Source organism: Pelmatolapia mariae, linkage group LG17, assembly GCF_036321145.2.
Source record: "Pelmatolapia mariae isolate MD_Pm_ZW linkage group LG17, Pm_UMD_F_2, whole genome shotgun sequence".
In the NCBI taxonomy this organism is placed as follows: domain Eukaryota; kingdom Metazoa; phylum Chordata; class Actinopteri; order Cichliformes; family Cichlidae; genus Pelmatolapia; species Pelmatolapia mariae.
Genome location: NC_086242.1, coordinates 12566487 through 12582915, shown reverse-complemented (window position 1 = coordinate 12582915; position 16429 = coordinate 12566487). Strand labels below are relative to the sequence as shown.

Sequence of the window (16429 nt, the reverse complement as noted above, 5' to 3'; positions counted from 1 at the left end):
CATAGCCCTAGAAAGCAAAGTAGATCACATGACACTGTATGCACAGTATAATTAGTTATCAGTCTTCTAGCCTGAAAGATGGTCTGCAATAATTATTTTATGTGTTTAAATTGAAAACTTTATTAATTGTGACTTGCAAATTACAGACATGAATAGCTTAACACACTCATAGCTGTAAGATGTTTCCCCCCCATACATTTAATATAAATAAACTCAAAAGTACCACAAGTGCACCACCTTGTGGCATCACCTTGTGCAGGTTGAAAACACATACAAACATGGTCATACAATTAATTGAACAAATGCACACAGAAAAATAATTTTACATTACAGTACAACAAGAGTGCTGAGCACTTTTTTTTTTTTAATTACACAAAGTGCAAAAATAATCCTGTGTTATTCGGGTTTTAACATCAAACCCAGATGACTTGGAAATTAAATTCAATGTTGAATTGTTACAATTTTAAAAATTAACTTCATTGGAGGCAACACGGTGATGCAGTGGTATCACCTCACAGCAATAGGGTTTATCCTGCCTGGGGCGTCCCTGTGCCTTTGGGGCTAAGATGCGGCAGGAAGGCCTGGCTCACAGTCTCTGCTCTAATTCATTCCAAAGGTGTTCTATCAGGCTGAAGTCAGGACTCAGTGCAGGCCAGTCACATTCTTCTACACCACACTCTCTCATCTATGTTTTTATGGACCTTTCTTTGTGCACTGGTGCACAGTCATGTTGGAACAGGAAGGGGCCATCCCCAGACTGTTCACAGAAAGTTGGGAGCATGTCATTGTTCAAAATGTCTTGGTATGCTGAAGCATTAAGAGGCTGTGATGTTCTCCTTTATAGTGGATAGAAATTATTTTTTTGGAGTGGTACAAATAATTTGTGCGGCATCTTATTGAATGCAGAACACCTGATTGTTCTGTAAATAGTTTGAAATGGTTATTTAAAAAAGGGTAAAAGGTAAATGGCTGCAAATAACTTTGTTTGCAAAAGTTGTGCATATCATTTTGGCAATTTATATTTGCATTTAAAATTATGAAATATGATTAAATAAACATGTTTGTGGTTGTTACAGTAAAAAACCTTTTCTACTTGGAATTTATGTTTTTTGTCTGATTTTAGATCAATTTTGTTAATACAGTATGTCAAAATGAAAGCATAACTGTAAATTCAAACACGTGAGGTTGTGCTGAAAACAACGATACCAAACAAGGCAAAGTAAATAGTTTTTAATGGTGAAATGTAGAGGAAACATCAAAAGTAGTGAAAAATGGCCAATTATACCCTGGACCCCAGAGGGTTAAAAATTTTTTTTAAAGTAACGCAATAGTTACTTTTCAAGTAATTAATTACTTTTAGAATATTGTAACTCAGTTACTAACTCAGTTACGTTTTTGAAGAAGTAACCAGTAACTATAATTAATTACTTTTTCAAAGTAACTTGCCCAACACTGATAATTACATGAGAGTACATTTAGAAAAAGACTGAACAGTATGGTTTGTTTGGAGGTTTTTTCTGAACAAGCCACAAGACCTCTGTAACAAAGTCCTTTGAACAGATGAGACCGAAATGGAGATGTTTAGCAATATCGCACAGCAATATTTGTTGAAAACACCCATCCATCCATCCATCCACTTCAGCTTATCCAATTCAGGGCGACAGGGGGGCTGGTGAAAACATATCAGTACAAACACCTCGTACTAACTGTTAAGCATGGAGGGGGAGGGGTGATGATTTGGGCTTATTTTGTAGCTACAGTATATGGGAGCCTTGCAGTCAGCCTTTGGTATGCAGTCTGTATACCAAAGTGTACTAGAGTGAAATGTGAGGCCATCTGTCCGCCAACTAAAGCCTGGCCAACATTGGGTAAGTGCAACACTACAATCCCAAGCCAAACCAAATCTACAACAGAATGGCTGAAAAAAAAAGAAAAGGTTTTCCAGTGGTCTAGTGAAAGACCAGAACTCAGCGTGAATGAAATACTGTGTCGTGACCTTAAGAGAGCTGAACATAAATAACTGCCCACAAACCTCAAAAGTGAAGCAACTCTGTAAAGAAGAGTAGGTCAAAATCTCTTCACAATTTCAATTTCTTATGTGAAAGACTGACGGAATCAAACAGAAAATTATTACTTCAGGTTATTGCTGCTAAAGATGCTTCTAAAGTAACTGAATCATATGTTGTTTTTCCACATCCTGCACAGAGCCCTATAAAAGCTTTTTTTCCCCACATATATGTAAAACAGATGAACAACAATAAGCTACATGAGCTTAGAATTTAATTTCCTTAACCTCGCACATGTTATTTTAAAATGCTTGCGAATGTTATGTCTAGCACAAATACAAACATAAACATTAGAACAGGAATAAACACACATGTAGACTTTGATTTGGTTCTGCTGACGTTTTTATTTATTTATGAAGCTATATTATCACTAAATTAAATAGAAATAAATTAGATGGGAATCTACATTACATGACCACAAGTATTATATTCAACTATTCTAATACTAAGCAGTAGCACCTGGTAAGTAAACTCATTTTATTGGTACTTCTGATCCAAAGTAATGAAATGTAAAGATAACTTTGCTGACAGATTGTCTTGCTGAGAACGACCTAGTTTACTGCAAATTTGTCAAAAGAAATGTTAAAAATGTTGTCAAAATGCTGTAAAAACTTCATCAAAGCCATCAGGAGTTGTGCTTGAAATGTACTGTTTGAGGTAGCCATGTTGATCTTGCACATGTTGCGCTCAGCTGTACTGAATCACATACTCCGGATATATTTGATTTGGATCAAAAATGACAAAAATATTAGGATGAGAGACATCATCAACACAGCTGTCATGCAAGTTTTCAGGACTCCCATCATCGGGTTTTCGGAAATCAGATTGTCCAGCAATTGGCTTTCCAATTACCACCCGAGCCAAAAATATAATTTTAGTTTCTCCAGAGTGTACATGTTGTGTTTTCTCACCATAAACCGGCAGTGGTTTCGAGCTGCTCTTACTGTATCTGTCGGCATATGTTGCATGTTTGGCAAAATAAATTCCTACGTAAAAAAAGAAACTTAGATCAGCTGAGAAGAAAAAAGAGAGAAGAAATGGTGAAGAGTTAGAAATTCATTTTTGCACAATTATCAAAACAATGAACTTACCTTTGCCAAATATGCTGCCATGTTGTCCAGCTAACCGTACATCAAAGTTATACTTGCAAATGTAATCCACATTTTTGATATCAGTCCCATGAAAGAGTCGTCTCTCTTGAATTTCTTTGATGCCTCGAATCCTCATTAGCTGCTTCTTTTTCCTTTGATGCAAATAGAAAAAAAATTGGTAACAAAGAATGGAAATTATTCACAAAAGACATAGTGTAAAACTTAACTTACCTGCAATATAATTCCCAAAGATCCAAATTCTGTATCCTGTAGATTGACAGAATGGTTTTGCTCAACAGCCCATCGGTCTTTACATAATGTTCCACTGTCTGATACTCGGGGGAGTGTTCACTCAGAGGGATTAACTTTAAAAAGTATCAGAAACCAGTTATTCCTGAAATATCTGCCATTTTAATCTATGCTTCTAACTGTATTGTATATTTGTGCTCTAGCTGTATGGATTTTGGACATTAAGCAACATTTTTGTCACCTGATATGGACATTCGGGATCAAACGATTCCCAGAAAACAGGAGCAAGGCTGAAACAGGAACACCTACAGGAGGAGAGTTAAGTTTCCATTGTGCTGAAACTTTCACTTTCATTTTGATAGAAACTATACTGACACTAACTTGTAAACCTCACTGCTGTTACAATTGAGAATATACATTTTTTTTTAACCTTTTTTCAGTGTTGTAGCTTCTCCTGATTCTTTTTTGCCTCCCTGCGGTGAGGTCTGTCAGTAGCATCGCTGCACAGAAACACATGTATTAATCTGAGCCAAGTTCTTAATATGTGAATGAAGACTGTGAGCATGAAAATGCACAAAAATTACCAGAGAAATCAATCTTGCCCTTGTAACTGAAAGAAGATATGTTTAAAACAGCCTTGGAGTTTTTCAGGTAAAAATTTTCAACAGCCTCGCTGCTAAAGGGGAGATCGGGGTCATCCTACAGAAAAGGGACAAGAAACTAGAAACATAAGCTTTACTTGACAGTATGGAAACAGATAGTGTGATCTAAAGAAATACACAAATTACCTCAAACTGGTGCCACTGTCCACAGTCGGCCAGGTAATACCAGCACCAAGGGGTGTCAGCTGTATCCATGTATTCCACTTCTGTATTTTCCAACATTTTTTGTTGCTGTTTCTTGTTGTCAGAAATGTAACTGATTATATCACAGAAAAAGCTGAAAAATTAACCTGCTTCCTCTCTATGACTTAACTACTACTAAACTACTGGTGTTTCTGACTCCTCACGATTCAAACCTCATTCATAGACACACCTTCTACATAGCCCTAGAAGGCAAAGTAGATCATGTGACATTACATGCACAATATAATTTGTTTTCAGTCTTCTAACCTGAAAGATGGTCTACAATAATTATTTTATGTGTTTAAATTGAAAAATTTATTAATTGTGACATGCAAATTACAGACAAGTATAGCTTAACACACGCATAGCTGTAAGATGTTTCCCCCCATACATTTAATATAAATAAACTCAAAAGTACCACAAGTGCACCACCTTGTGGCATCACCTTGTGCAGGTCGAAAACACATACAAACATGGTCATACAATTAATTGAACAAATGCACACAGAAAAATAATTTTACATTGCAGTACAACAAGTGTGCTGAGCACTTTTTTTTGTTGCTTTTTTTTGTTTTAAAATTATACAAAGTGCAAAAATAAACCTGCGTTATTCAGGTTTTAACATCAAACCCAGATGACTTGGAAATTAAATTCAATGTTGAATTGTTACAATTTTAAAAATTAACTTCATTGGAGGCAACACGGTGATGCAGTGGTATCACCTCACAGCAATAGGGTTTATCCTGCCTGGGGCGTCCCTGTGCCTTTGTGGCAAGGAAGTGGCGGGAAGGCCTGGCTCACAGTCTCTGCTCTAATTCATTTCAAAGGTGTTCTATCAGGCTGAAGTCAGGACTCAGTGCAGGCCAGTCACATTCTTCTACACCACACTCCCTCATTCATGTCTTTATGGACCTTTCTTTGTGCACTGCTGCACAGCCATGTTGGAACAGGAAGGGGCCATCCCCAAACTGTTCACACAAAGTTGGGAGAATGACATTGTTCAAAATGTCTTGGCTTGGTATGCTGAAGCATTATGAGTTCCTTTCACTGGAACTAAGGGGCCGAACCAACTCCTGAAAAACAACCCCACAGCATCATTCCTCCTCAAACAAACTTTACACTTGGCACAGTGAGGTCAGACAAGTACCGTTCTCCTGGCAACCACCGCAGCAGCTCGGCCATGGAAATCCACTCCATGAAGCTCTCTATGCTGAGTTTCTGAGCCAATCTGAAGGCCATGAAGTTTGGAGGTCTGTGGTGATCAACTCTGCAAAAAGTTGACAACCTCTGCGGCACTATGCACCTCAGCATCAGCTTAATCTGCTGTGGGATTTTATGTGGCCTAAGACTTTGTGGCTAAGTTGCTGTTGTTACCAGTTGCTGCAATTTTGTTACCAATAACAGTTGACTATGGAACATTTGGTAATGAGAAAATTTCATGACTGGATTTGTTGCAAACGTGGCATCCTATCACAGTACCACACTGGAATTCACTGATCTCCTGAGATTGACCCATTCTTTCACAATGTTTGTAGAAGCAGTCTGCATGCCTAGGTGCTGGATTTTACACACCTGTAGCCATGAAAGTGATTGGAACGCCTTAATTCAATATCTGCACTGCTGGGTGAATACTTTTGGCAATGTATCATATATCTTAGGCTAATTTGTGATCCTAGTTTGGCCATACATGTGGATGTGAGTATGAATGATTGATTGCTTCTCTGTTATGAATGTGACAGACCCAAAATAATTTAGAAAACGGATGGACAGACGAACTTGGTTGAAAACCCCAATGAAATTCAGCGGTCAGAAATGATGCACAGAAACGAATTGCTCGGGGACGACATCACACATTTCACATGTTTATGTCAATATGACACAATTACAAAACCTTTCATGGAAAGGGCGGAAAAGTGCAAGATAAAAAAAATGCAGAGGTAGGAGCGTTTTTATGACAAAAACATGAACAAAAATCCATGCTTATATAATACATGGTACTACTAGACACAGATTTTCAGAACATGATGCAAAATGAGTGAGCAGAGCATGTTCTTGGATTTATAAAGAAGCATATGTATGGCACTGTGGAAGTAGAGGGAGTGATGGAGCCGGTGGTCGGATATTGCCTATGATCTACAGGCTGCAAGCACCACTCTTATTTTATCTAAGCAAATGTGCACACATATTCAGTAAGCAAGCATAGACTTAGGATTAAAGATAAAAACAGCACAAAGACTGTCTTCGGTTAGCATTTTTTAAAGTCATGGAAACGTTCTAACTTCTGGGTCCAATTATGTATGCTGTACAGTATACAATTTGACACAAAGTCCTTACTGTCTTACCAACTTCTTCAAAGGCACTTAGATGACCCATGCTCCATTCAGTCATGGAAATCAATTATCCTGTCATCTAATTTCATATCCTAGCTTTTCCAGCCTTTATTAAAAAAAAAAAGTTGGTATCATTTTCTTAGGCATCAGTAGAACTCAATCAGATACTCTGGATAAATCTGATTACTGTCAAAAATGACATAGATCTTTGGATTGGCCATATCATCCACACAACTGTCATAGAAGTTGGTGAAACTGGCATCCTTAGAGGGTGGTCTGCAGTACATTGGATGACCAACTGTGTATTCTCCAACAAGCACTCTGGCCAGGAACATGGTCTTATAAGGCGGCTCACTCGCAAATATCGGTGGTGCGAGTCCATGTCTCTGTAAGGTGGTGTTGTGTTTCCCTGTGGTGTGACAGAATTTACTGGAGTATTTGGCATCGCGGGCAAAGTAGCTCCCTGCAGGAAAGACAAGAGCGCAATGTTAAAACTGGACAAAAGGAGAGTAGCAAAGTCTTTCATGATACAACATAAAAGATCTACCTTTGCCATAGACATCGCCATGGCTTCCTGTGAGCCGCCAGTCAAAGTTAAATGTACATATAGCCTGTATATTGCTGTGTCCCGTGCCATGAAACAGCATTCGCTCCTCAATATCCAGTGTTCGCTTGACTTTTCGCAACTGTGTTTTCTTCCTTAGAGGAGCACCAAGGAATGACAACATAAAACAAATAATGACTTTGATACTGCATGACTGTACAAAGTTTGATCAGTGAAAAGTTCAGCAACTTTTCCCATGAAGAGCAAAAATCATACCCAATTTAAATTTTGCCCCATCTATGCAATTCAGGATTTTCACCCTGTGCACCTCTATATCACTTCCAGTACTGCTGCTATTTTTAGATCATTTCCTGGAAGGCCTGCTTGGACCACTTGTACACAGTGCAGAAAGCAAACTTCAACTAAATTCAAACGCATTAAACAGTTTGGAAATGGCTGTGGACTGTCAGCTGTGAAGTTGAATACCTTGCACCAGTGCCCCTAGTCTCTAGCACTTGTGGCTCAGGTGGTAGAGCGCATTGTCTACCGACTTGGAAGGCCAGTTGGTTTATCCTCGACTCCTACAGTTTGCATGCTGAATTATCTTCAGGCAAGACACCGAACCCCGAGTTGACCCTGATACATCTGTCGCAGTGTGAATGTGAGAAAGGGCTTAGGTATAGATAAAAGCAGTGTATGAATGTATGTGTGAATGGGTGAACGACACTTGTAATAGAAAGTGCTTTAAGTACTATTTTAAGCAGGAAGGCGCAATATAAGTACCATTAAAACAATAACAATATGAGAACAATAATAGAAACTGACCTATGTGGTTAGGAAAAGATCATCAAATTTTTTTGATTTTTCTGGAGCTATTAAAGACTGGGGACGTTGAGGAACTGGAGAAAGAGTAAAGTAATGAAAATATGCAACTAAATTTGGGAATGTATACAGTATAGACTATCCTGTACTTTTTTTTGTATTTTATTTTATATTGTTTTTAATTTCCTTTAGTATTATTAATATTATTATTATTTTAATTATTTTTTTAATTTGTTTTTGGAATGTCTTGTGTTCTTAGTGCTTTCTTACTGCCATATGTTTAAGGTGTTTAAAGTGTTGGATGTTTATGAATACAAAATTAAATAAATATATGTTTACAATAAGAACAATTATAATAACAACAGTACAGTAATTTATTGTGTGTTGACATGTTAGGATGTGTTAGCAAGTGAAAAAAACTGAAAACAGCTTTTGTTTCTGACCCAGTCACCTTGCATTATGTTCACCTCGTGGGGAATACAGCTAAGTTTAATCTAACAATTTATAGGAAATATGTACAAACGCGGGCTTTGAAGTGGATACGTTTCTGGTTCAGCTGAATGGTTATTATCAAACAAAGAACAAAAAAAAAAGAAAAAAAAGAGTCCTCTGCCTTTTCAGAAGGCCGGAATGAGCAGCCAGCTCAGAAACCTCCCAATCACAAAGCGTTTTTGGAGGTATATGTATAAAGCGACGCCTTTTAGTGAATTAATTTGTTCAACCACGTAAACTTACAAGTGCATTGTGAATTCGTCCCACGGGGTCAAACTGGCATTACATTTCTGGGACATTTTTGAGAAAAAATTTGGCACACACACCCTGAACTGTAGCGGTTGCCAACATGCCACTGCACGCCCACACAGCCAGCACTGTAAAAGCAGGAGTTTTACTTCCTTTGCCCTATTCAAAAGACTTTGTTTTCCTTTATAAAATGAAAATTACATTACATTCAAGTTGAAGAGATGCCTTTTTGACACAGTGCAGGTGATCCAGTGTGAATTACAGATGCATACTGGAAATTTCCACGAAGCGATCTAGAAATAGCACAAGTGCACATTGTGCACAGGAGACGAGCTTGAAAAAGACATCAGCTGAAAGGGGTGGATTCATGGAATTCAGTTCAATTCTTTAATTTATGCTAAGAAAAAAGCCAGCATCTTTAATGGAAATTTGGGAAAACTAGAATTTACATTTCTCCCACTGTCACTTATGGAGTGCAATCAAGTATAATTAAGGCAGTACATACAAGGAAAAAATTTCCCTCACAAAAATGTAGAAAATAATATTCTACCTGCAGAAGAACTCCCATAAATCCAGGTTCTGGATCCTCTGGATGGATTTAATTGGATGATCCATTGTTCTTTCATACAGTCTGGCTACTTCTTTAAATTCATATGTGTCTCTGCCAAGCTGGATGAGCTGCAAAGGCAAGAAACACTCACATAGCTCTACCTTTTTCTGCAGGTTGTTTATATGTATGTATATATATATATATATATATATATATATATGTGTGTGTGTGTGTGTGTATATTTATTTTTTCCCTCTTTTTCTCTCTCATTTGCAAATGTTTGACCTCAGACTGAACAAAGTTGGGAACTTCTGGACTGACAAAACACCACATACTAGTGCTGGGCGATATGACGATATATATCGTGTGGACGATATATATCGTGTGGACGATAGAAAAGTGTCTATCGTGCCATTTGTCTTCTATCGTTTCTATCGTTTCTAGCCCGAATTTTACAAATTATTACATAAAATATATCATTAACCCTTTACAACCGGTCGGAGCAGGCACACTCCGTTTTGCCTAACTATTTTTAAATCCCTGTAGAACTGTAACCACGTAAGGTAGCGCAATAATGGTTTTTTTGCATATGAAACCGTAGGGGTTGTACTTACATCTTATTCCATTAGCTTTTCTTCCACATATAGCTTTGCAAAAATTGCATAAAAAGCACTTCCAGCAACAAAAACATAATATTCCAGACTTGCAGCAACAAAAACATAATATTCCAGAAACAGGCTTTGCCGATCCAATCAGCTGTTCATAACACTTCCTAGTTTGTATATAAGTCAGCGCGAACTCTCGCATGTCCGCCATTACCTGCCCGAAACCGGAAGTGACGTCATTTTCGCGGAAAATGTAGTTTTTTAGCTTCAAAGCCTATGTTGGTGTTTTTAAAAGTCATGTTTGACTTTATGTTCTTCTGTATCGTTTCTGGGATGCTTAGAAGTCAAATTACACTGTTGTAAATAGTTTATTTTGATGCACATGCTGTGTTTTTGCAAATTTGCATTTATTTATTTTTATTTTTCTTGTAGTATATAAAAAATTGTGTGTCTCAAAAATAAAACTAAGAAGACACTCAAAATAAATAAATGTAAAGATAAGCTCTGGCGGACTTGGTTCTATGGTAGGTCTTAAAGGGTTAAATAGCCTGTGCAAATATATTAGTGTTGTCTTCTCACTATACATACTCTTAACAAGAGAAAATAAAGTATTAAAAAATGATATTTTTCGCAAAGAAACTCTGTCTTGTGGTTTTGCAACATGGTGCTGCTTTACGTGCACCCGGATTTGCGACATGCTTTACAGTAATTCAAAACAAAGACTGCACCCTCTCCACTCGCTGTTTAAAGACTGCATACTTTCCAGATGACCACAGGTCAGGTGGTATATCGTGATATATATCGTTATCGTGATATAAAATAATTCATATCGTGATAAATATTTTTTCCATATCGCCCAGCACTACCACATACAATTACATGCACACCTGTCTAAATGTTTTGACCAGTCTGCACTGTTTCTGTAAGAACCCCAAGTCCATGTCTTTGATTTTTGAAAATAAAGCATAACTAAGTGTAGGAGTCTCAGTGCTTCTGTAGCAACTGCATAACCTTTTATTCCATGTTTGCCACTATTTTTACATCAGAAATCAAAAGAACATAAAGGTATTGTCTCAATACTAAAAATGTGTGAACCAAGCTAAGTGGAACAATAAGATGCGTTTCCGTACTTCTGTACTCACCTGATAGGGCTCATCTGTGTTTATTCTCTCCCAGTGACAGGGAACAGGCAAAGCGAGATTATCACAAATAAACCTGAGAGGATCAGCAAAGGAGAAGAGTCAGTAAACAAATCACTGCATCAGAATGAGAATGGATGTATTTGCTTTATGCTCAGACACAAAAATAATTCAATGCTTGCAAAAAAAAAAGAAAAAAGAAAAAAAGGGGGGTAAAAGGCAATTGTTCTCTTTTCTTTTGTTACTTTCATTTCCAGGATTTTAAGGACAAGAGATGCTTGACCCCTGAACTTCCATTTAATACATGGTCTTCTTAAACCCCTTTAACATAACTTTTCCATGATAGCAAGTAAATAAAACCAAAATATAAAAAGGCTCTCTGGATGTACACTCAAACCATCAAATCTTACCTAAATCCAGTTGCAGAGTGGAGGGAGCGTTTGATCGGCCGTTGCTTTCCTGTTGTTACATTTATCTGTCGCATAACTGTTTGGGGATTTAATGACAATTAGGTGTTCATGTGCAATTTCTTTAACAAAATAAACAACAGAAAAACTGACTCATCCTCAATAGAACTGATGCGACGTGATTTCCTTTAAAAAAGCTTTAACACTCTCAGCCTGGGTAAAGTACCTTTAGAATTACTTTAATTAACTCATGAGTTTGCACCTGAGAAGTCCAGTCTGTATGTGTACTTGGCTGTGTAAAACTCCATCACACCACGCTGGTTCCTGTTGTAGCACTGCTCAATCTGAGCGCTGGTTACAGAGCAGGCTGCACTGGGATCAATCTGACAGGGAAATAAAAGGGGAAAAAAAGGAGTTAACCAGTTAATTAACAGTTAGTTAAGAGAGTTGCTTCTTTATTTAGGTCAAAGGATTAAAATTTATCTGAAAAAACATCAATTCTTGGTTTGACTTAAAGCTTGTCTTGTAAATCGATACATATATATTTGGAGGTTTGAGCTACTGGTGGGATAAATAAGACATCTGAGTGTAACTCGCTGTCAGAAACTGATAAACCAGAAAAACACATTTTAAATGTGTTCATGGATTTTTGATTCTTTTGATCGCATCGTTAAATTCCTTTTAATTGCAGTTTAACACATAACCTAAGCAGTGGCACATGATGGCCATTATTGTGCCTCCCTATAATCAACCCAAGGCAATGTTTTTTGTTTGTTTGTTTTTTTCCTATAAATGTATTGATGATGAGCTAAAAGGGGGAATAAAAACCTGCAGAGTCTGGCAAAATACGACCAAAGGAGGGGCGATATGCTGGGCATACAGAGTAAAGCCAGTTACAAAGTCTGCTATTGTGTATAAAGTTGTGGTATCATGTGAACTACCTCAAACATATGCCACACTCCACACTCAGCCAAGTAGAACCAGCACCAGTTGGGCTCTGAGGTGTCCATCTCCTCAATCTCAGTGGACTCCTCCTCTGACGATCTGATGGCTAACATAGCTAAATCTGAAATTAATAAGTGAAAACACGCCAACACACTTAGGCAAATAGCAACTAAAATACAAGAAAGTATGGGGGAGGGCCTAAGGTGGTGTTTTGGTCGTCAGACAGTCCTGACGTTGAGGACTTGTTTTTAGCAACGGTCGTGAGAGCATTACATCCTGTAAACAATTTCATACAATACAGGAAACTGCCATGTTGAACTAAGCTATCATTAGCGGATGCCGCACCCGACTCATCTCGACTCTACTGGTGTCTTACCAGTTTTCAGCCTGCCTCTGTCCTTATCGGAAAACAAAGCCTTCATACATGATCAACAAAGCCTCAGAAAAATCACAGGTTCCGTCTAAGCTTGGGGGACTAACGCCAAAAACCATTTTCGTTATCCTAGGCGTTGTTTACTTTTATTTCCCCGTTCGTCATACACTCCACGTCAAAGCGTAGACGTCATGTAACTCCTCCCTACAATCGGGAGACTGTTTCCCGGAGTTTGTCCTGACAGGCGCACTACCGGTGCAATACTGTGCAATGTGATACGGCTCAGGTCTTTTAAAGTTACACACGCGGTAAAAATAAATAAATAAACAAACAAATAAATAAATAAAATAAGAGGAATGTATGGAAACTTACTTACTGAAGTCATTACCCCCACTCCCTAAAAATAATAATAAAAATAAAATAAAATAAAATCGAAACGTCGCTGTAATAATCTAAAAATCAGGGGTAATAATTATCTCAACCTGTCATTTTTGACTTATTTGTTTTTCAGTGCAGTCAATAAAACAAATAAATCGAGTATTAGGTAAGCTAAATAATGACGGCAATTATCATTTTTGCCATGTACACTCAAACCATCAAAACATTATTTTTTGGCACTTGATTGTCTCGTACGACACTACAGAACCAATTTAGAATTAATACTTTTCAAACATTAGCACCGTTGTTATCATTTCGGACTGTGGTGCTTGTTCGCTTAGCTCATGTAGCCTATTAAAACGCTGACATGTATTTTGTGTATTACACATCACTGTGTAGATGGCACAGATGACAAAGGAAACTGTTCACAAAAACCAGAGGAATGAATAATACATACATATATTTCTTATTTTTCTTCTACTCAAGCTGCATATTCATTGTAGGAGAAAAAAGTCCGGCATTATTAACGTCACTGTTTGATTAGCAGTTATGTACAGACGATAACACAGACAACAACGTGCAGACCAGCTACTAAACATATATATATATATATATATATATATATATATGAAAAATTAGCATGTTATAAATTTAATTCCTAAAAGCTGTGTCGATGTGGCTCAAGAGTTGGCAGTTCGTCTTGTAATCGGTTGTAGGTGTTGTGCCAAAAAGTGATTGCCTGCCAAAAAGTGATTTCCAGTGTTTCTGTGTATTTTTTATGTGTAATATCTTTACGTATGTTGGTAAATAGACTTCGGTGAACAGGGTTTACAAAGGGATTATATATAGAATTCAAAAATTATCTGTTTTTCAAGTGTCTTTATAACTCTGTGTTATTGTACTTACATTGTAACCAATCCGGTCCTTTATCCCCACTTAAAATATTTTTACTGAACTATTGTAATATTTGCTGCCATTCCTGCTGTCCTGTTGGCCAGCTTACTCTTACAAAAGACATTTTAATGTTAATGAGATTTTTTTTTAACTGCATAAATAAAGGTTATATAAAAGTCACTGCCAAAAACTGATTGCGGCTTCTACCTTGTTACACGAATGTTGTTTGTGGCTCAAGATGACTTTATGTCATCCATGAGGGATGCATTTGACATATGTTTCACATGTTATAGCCCAACAAGTTATTTATAGCAGTTTAAATACGAGCAATCAGTTTTTGGCAAATACCGGAAATCACTTTTTGGCAGACAATCACTTTTTGGCACACCGGTTCGAGCCCGGTGCTCGGACAGTTTCGGTCGTTGTGTCCCTGGGCAAGACACTTCACCTACTGGTGATGGCCAGAGGGGCCGATGGCGCGATATGGCAGCCTCACTTCTGTCAGTCTGTCCCAGGGCAGCTGTGGCTATAACTGTAGCTTGCCTCCACCAGTGTGTGAATGTGAGAGTGAATGAATAGTGGAATTGTAAAGCGCTTTGAGGGTCTCGAAAAGCGCTATATAAATGCAATCCATTATTATTATTATTATTATTATTGATATGGTACCCTAGGCAGTTTATATAGTAGCATCCAGATTAGTTAAGGCGTCTAGAAGTTAGGGTCCAAACATACATAGCTTACATACGCTATTATTCTACGATAATACATAATCGTGCATAATTTTATTCCATCTGACGACAATAAGTGCAATTTCTGCAATTACTTGCGCATAACACACTGAACTGAGATGGCCTTTGTGTGCATGTGTATGACATTACGCCGCTTGTTGAGTAAAATCCACGAGCATTTTCGTAGGGATGGTATAGCACATCCAGAGCGCGTGTGGCTACTTGTCCTTCAGGACACGCCCCTCAACAGAATGAAACTTTCCTGCAAACTTCGCTCATACAGTCGAGGAATTTCACCGTGGCGCTCGCTGCAAGCTCACTGGTAAGCTGCATCAATTCAAATCTCGATGAGAAACTGGAGGAAAAAATTAAATGCTATTTTTTGTGCCTTTATCTCTTTAGTAAGCGTTATTAGGGCGAATGTGAGGCTCATCAGTTAAATTACAACGCTCATGATCTATAATTGCATGCATGCAAGAAAGAGCTGGGGGAGAATATAACAGGTATGCCATGATATTTATTTAAATGCTGTACAAAAGACAGAAAGACCATGACTGAGGAAACAACCGGGAATGTTCCTGCTGCAGACTCTGAGGCAGAAAAACAGGCTCCTGAGGAAGGGGCTCTGTCGAGGGAAAAATGGGCCAACAACATGGAGTTCATACTCTCTATGGCTGGTGAAATAATTGGCCTCGGAAATGTTTGGCGGTTCCCCTACCTGTGCTTCAAGAACGGAGGAGGTGAGAGGTTGGGTTTGTGGGAGAGTTTTTCTGATGGAAACATTCAACTAATAGATAAGGATTAGGAGCGCCTTCATTAAAAAACAAAGAACGAAACAAAAAACAAACAAAAAAAAGAAAACCACTTGCAGATGAAATAGTTTGTGTCTATAATTTTAGGTGTCTTCCTCATCCCCTACTGCGTGTTCCTCTTCTTCTGTGGCATCCCCGTGTTTTTCTTGGAGACAGCGCTGGGACAGTACACCAGTGAGGGTGGGGTGACTGCCTGGAGGAAAATATGTCCCATGTTTCAGGGTAAAAATAAGGCTCACATTAAGAAACTGCATATTTCTGACAGTGCTTTCTTCATGGAAATTGCAAAAACAATAGTGTAGCAATTAGCAGTAAAGAAAGTCACATATGAGTCTATATTTCCAAGCTTCAGATCCAGTAGCTGACTAAGCTGTTATCTAACTTAATTACATAAAACAGAGGATTTATTGACCGTGCATGGTGATGGGAATTGCTTTTATATAATGTTTCTGTCTTCTTGTCATAAAAGAAAAGAAGACAGCAGCCAAAGATGTCCTTTAACTGTCTGAAATGTCACTTGTCCTCTAGGGGTGGGGTTTGCATCCCAAGTGATTGTGATCTATCTGAACATATACTACATTATTGTTTTGGCATGGGCTATCTTCTACCTAATAAACTCCTTCAAAAGTCCCCTGCCCTGGTCTACATGTGACAACTGGTGGAACTCTGGTAAGAATGCTTGCTTAAACACATCTGTATTTGATAAGCACTGATTTTTTTCCCCAAGAGAAAACAGCTAACATTCTCACTTTTATCCCTCTTTCTTTAATCGCTTAGACTCGTGCCACAGTCGCATGAGCATCTTTGCAAACCCCCAGCTGTTTCAGGCTGGGTCCAACTGGTCATTCTTACACAACGTCACCTCAATGGACTACTATGAGAATACAACTTAGTAAGTTACAGTTTGAGT

At 38.0% G+C, this 16429-nt stretch overlaps 3 protein-coding genes across 4 annotated transcripts in view; 1 reads left to right on the top strand and 2 right to left on the bottom strand.

The window, feature by feature from the left end:
• Nucleotides 1-2676: 2676 nt before the first annotated feature.
• Nucleotides 2677-4400, bottom strand: LOC134615902 (protein mono-ADP-ribosyltransferase PARP11-like). The gene is made up of 7 exons (XM_063460584.1): nt 4195-4400; nt 3991-4105; nt 3837-3906; nt 3648-3711; nt 3389-3522; nt 3158-3309; nt 2677-3052 (listed from the first exon to the last, which is right to left on the bottom strand). The coding sequence occupies exons 1-7, from the start codon at nt 4288-4290 to the stop codon at nt 2754-2756; spliced, it is 930 nt and encodes a 309-aa protein (XP_063316654.1). The 5' UTR covers nt 4291-4400; the 3' UTR covers nt 2677-2753.
• A 136-nt stretch (nt 4401-4536) lies between these two features.
• Nucleotides 4537-12894, bottom strand: LOC134615722 (protein mono-ADP-ribosyltransferase PARP11-like). Of its 2 annotated transcripts, none has more exons than XM_063460327.1 (8): nt 12711-12894; nt 12331-12455; nt 11652-11772; nt 11393-11468; nt 10986-11058; nt 9239-9366; nt 7129-7276; nt 4537-7044 (listed from the first exon to the last, which is right to left on the bottom strand). In XM_063460327.1, exons 1-8 carry the CDS (start codon nt 12754-12756, stop codon nt 6742-6744), a joined length of 1020 nt encoding a protein of 339 aa, XP_063316397.1. In that variant the 5' UTR covers nt 12757-12894; the 3' UTR covers nt 4537-6741. The 2 variants fall into 2 exon arrangements, with proteins under 2 accessions (XP_063316397.1, XP_063316396.1); XM_063460326.1 differs by having other exon boundaries at nt 4538-7044; nt 7129-7280.
• Nucleotides 12895-14923: 2029 nt separating this feature from the next.
• Nucleotides 14924-16429, top strand: part of LOC134646790 (sodium- and chloride-dependent GABA transporter 2-like) — a 25068-nt gene continuing 23562 nt past the window's right edge. The window contains exons 1-5 of the mRNA XM_063500725.1: nt 14924-15029; nt 15247-15447; nt 15607-15741; nt 16048-16188; nt 16297-16411. Of these exons, the coding sequence (XP_063356795.1) occupies nt 15258-15447; nt 15607-15741; nt 16048-16188; nt 16297-16411 (581 nt within the window). The 5' untranslated portion in view covers nt 14924-15029; nt 15247-15257. The remainder of the gene's footprint in view (nt 15030-15246; nt 15448-15606; nt 15742-16047; nt 16189-16296; nt 16412-16429) is intronic.

Coding starts and splice junctions, on each gene's coding strand:
- LOC134615902 (XM_063460584.1), bottom strand. CDS start 4,290: ATGTTGGAAAATACAGAAGTGGAATACATGGATACAGCTGACACCCCT. Junction 4,106..4,194: donor GACAGTGGCACCAGTTTGAG/GTAATTTGTGTA, acceptor CCTTTTCTGTAG/GATGACCCCGATCTCCCCTT. Junction 3,523..3,647: donor ATCCCGAATGTCCATATCAG/GTGACAAAAATG, acceptor TACTTTTTAAAG/TTAATCCCTCTGAGTGAACA.
- LOC134615722 (XM_063460326.1), bottom strand. CDS start 12,756: ATGAAGGCTTTGTTTTCCGATAAGGACAGAGGCAGGCTGAAAACTG. Junction 12,456..12,710: donor CAGAGGCAGGCTGAAAACTG/GTAAGACACCAG, acceptor TATTAATTTCAG/ATTTAGCTATGTTAGCCATC. Junction 11,773..12,330: donor GAGTGTGGCATATGTTTGAG/GTAGTTCACATG, acceptor TTTCCCTGTCAG/ATTGATCCCAGTGCAGCCTG.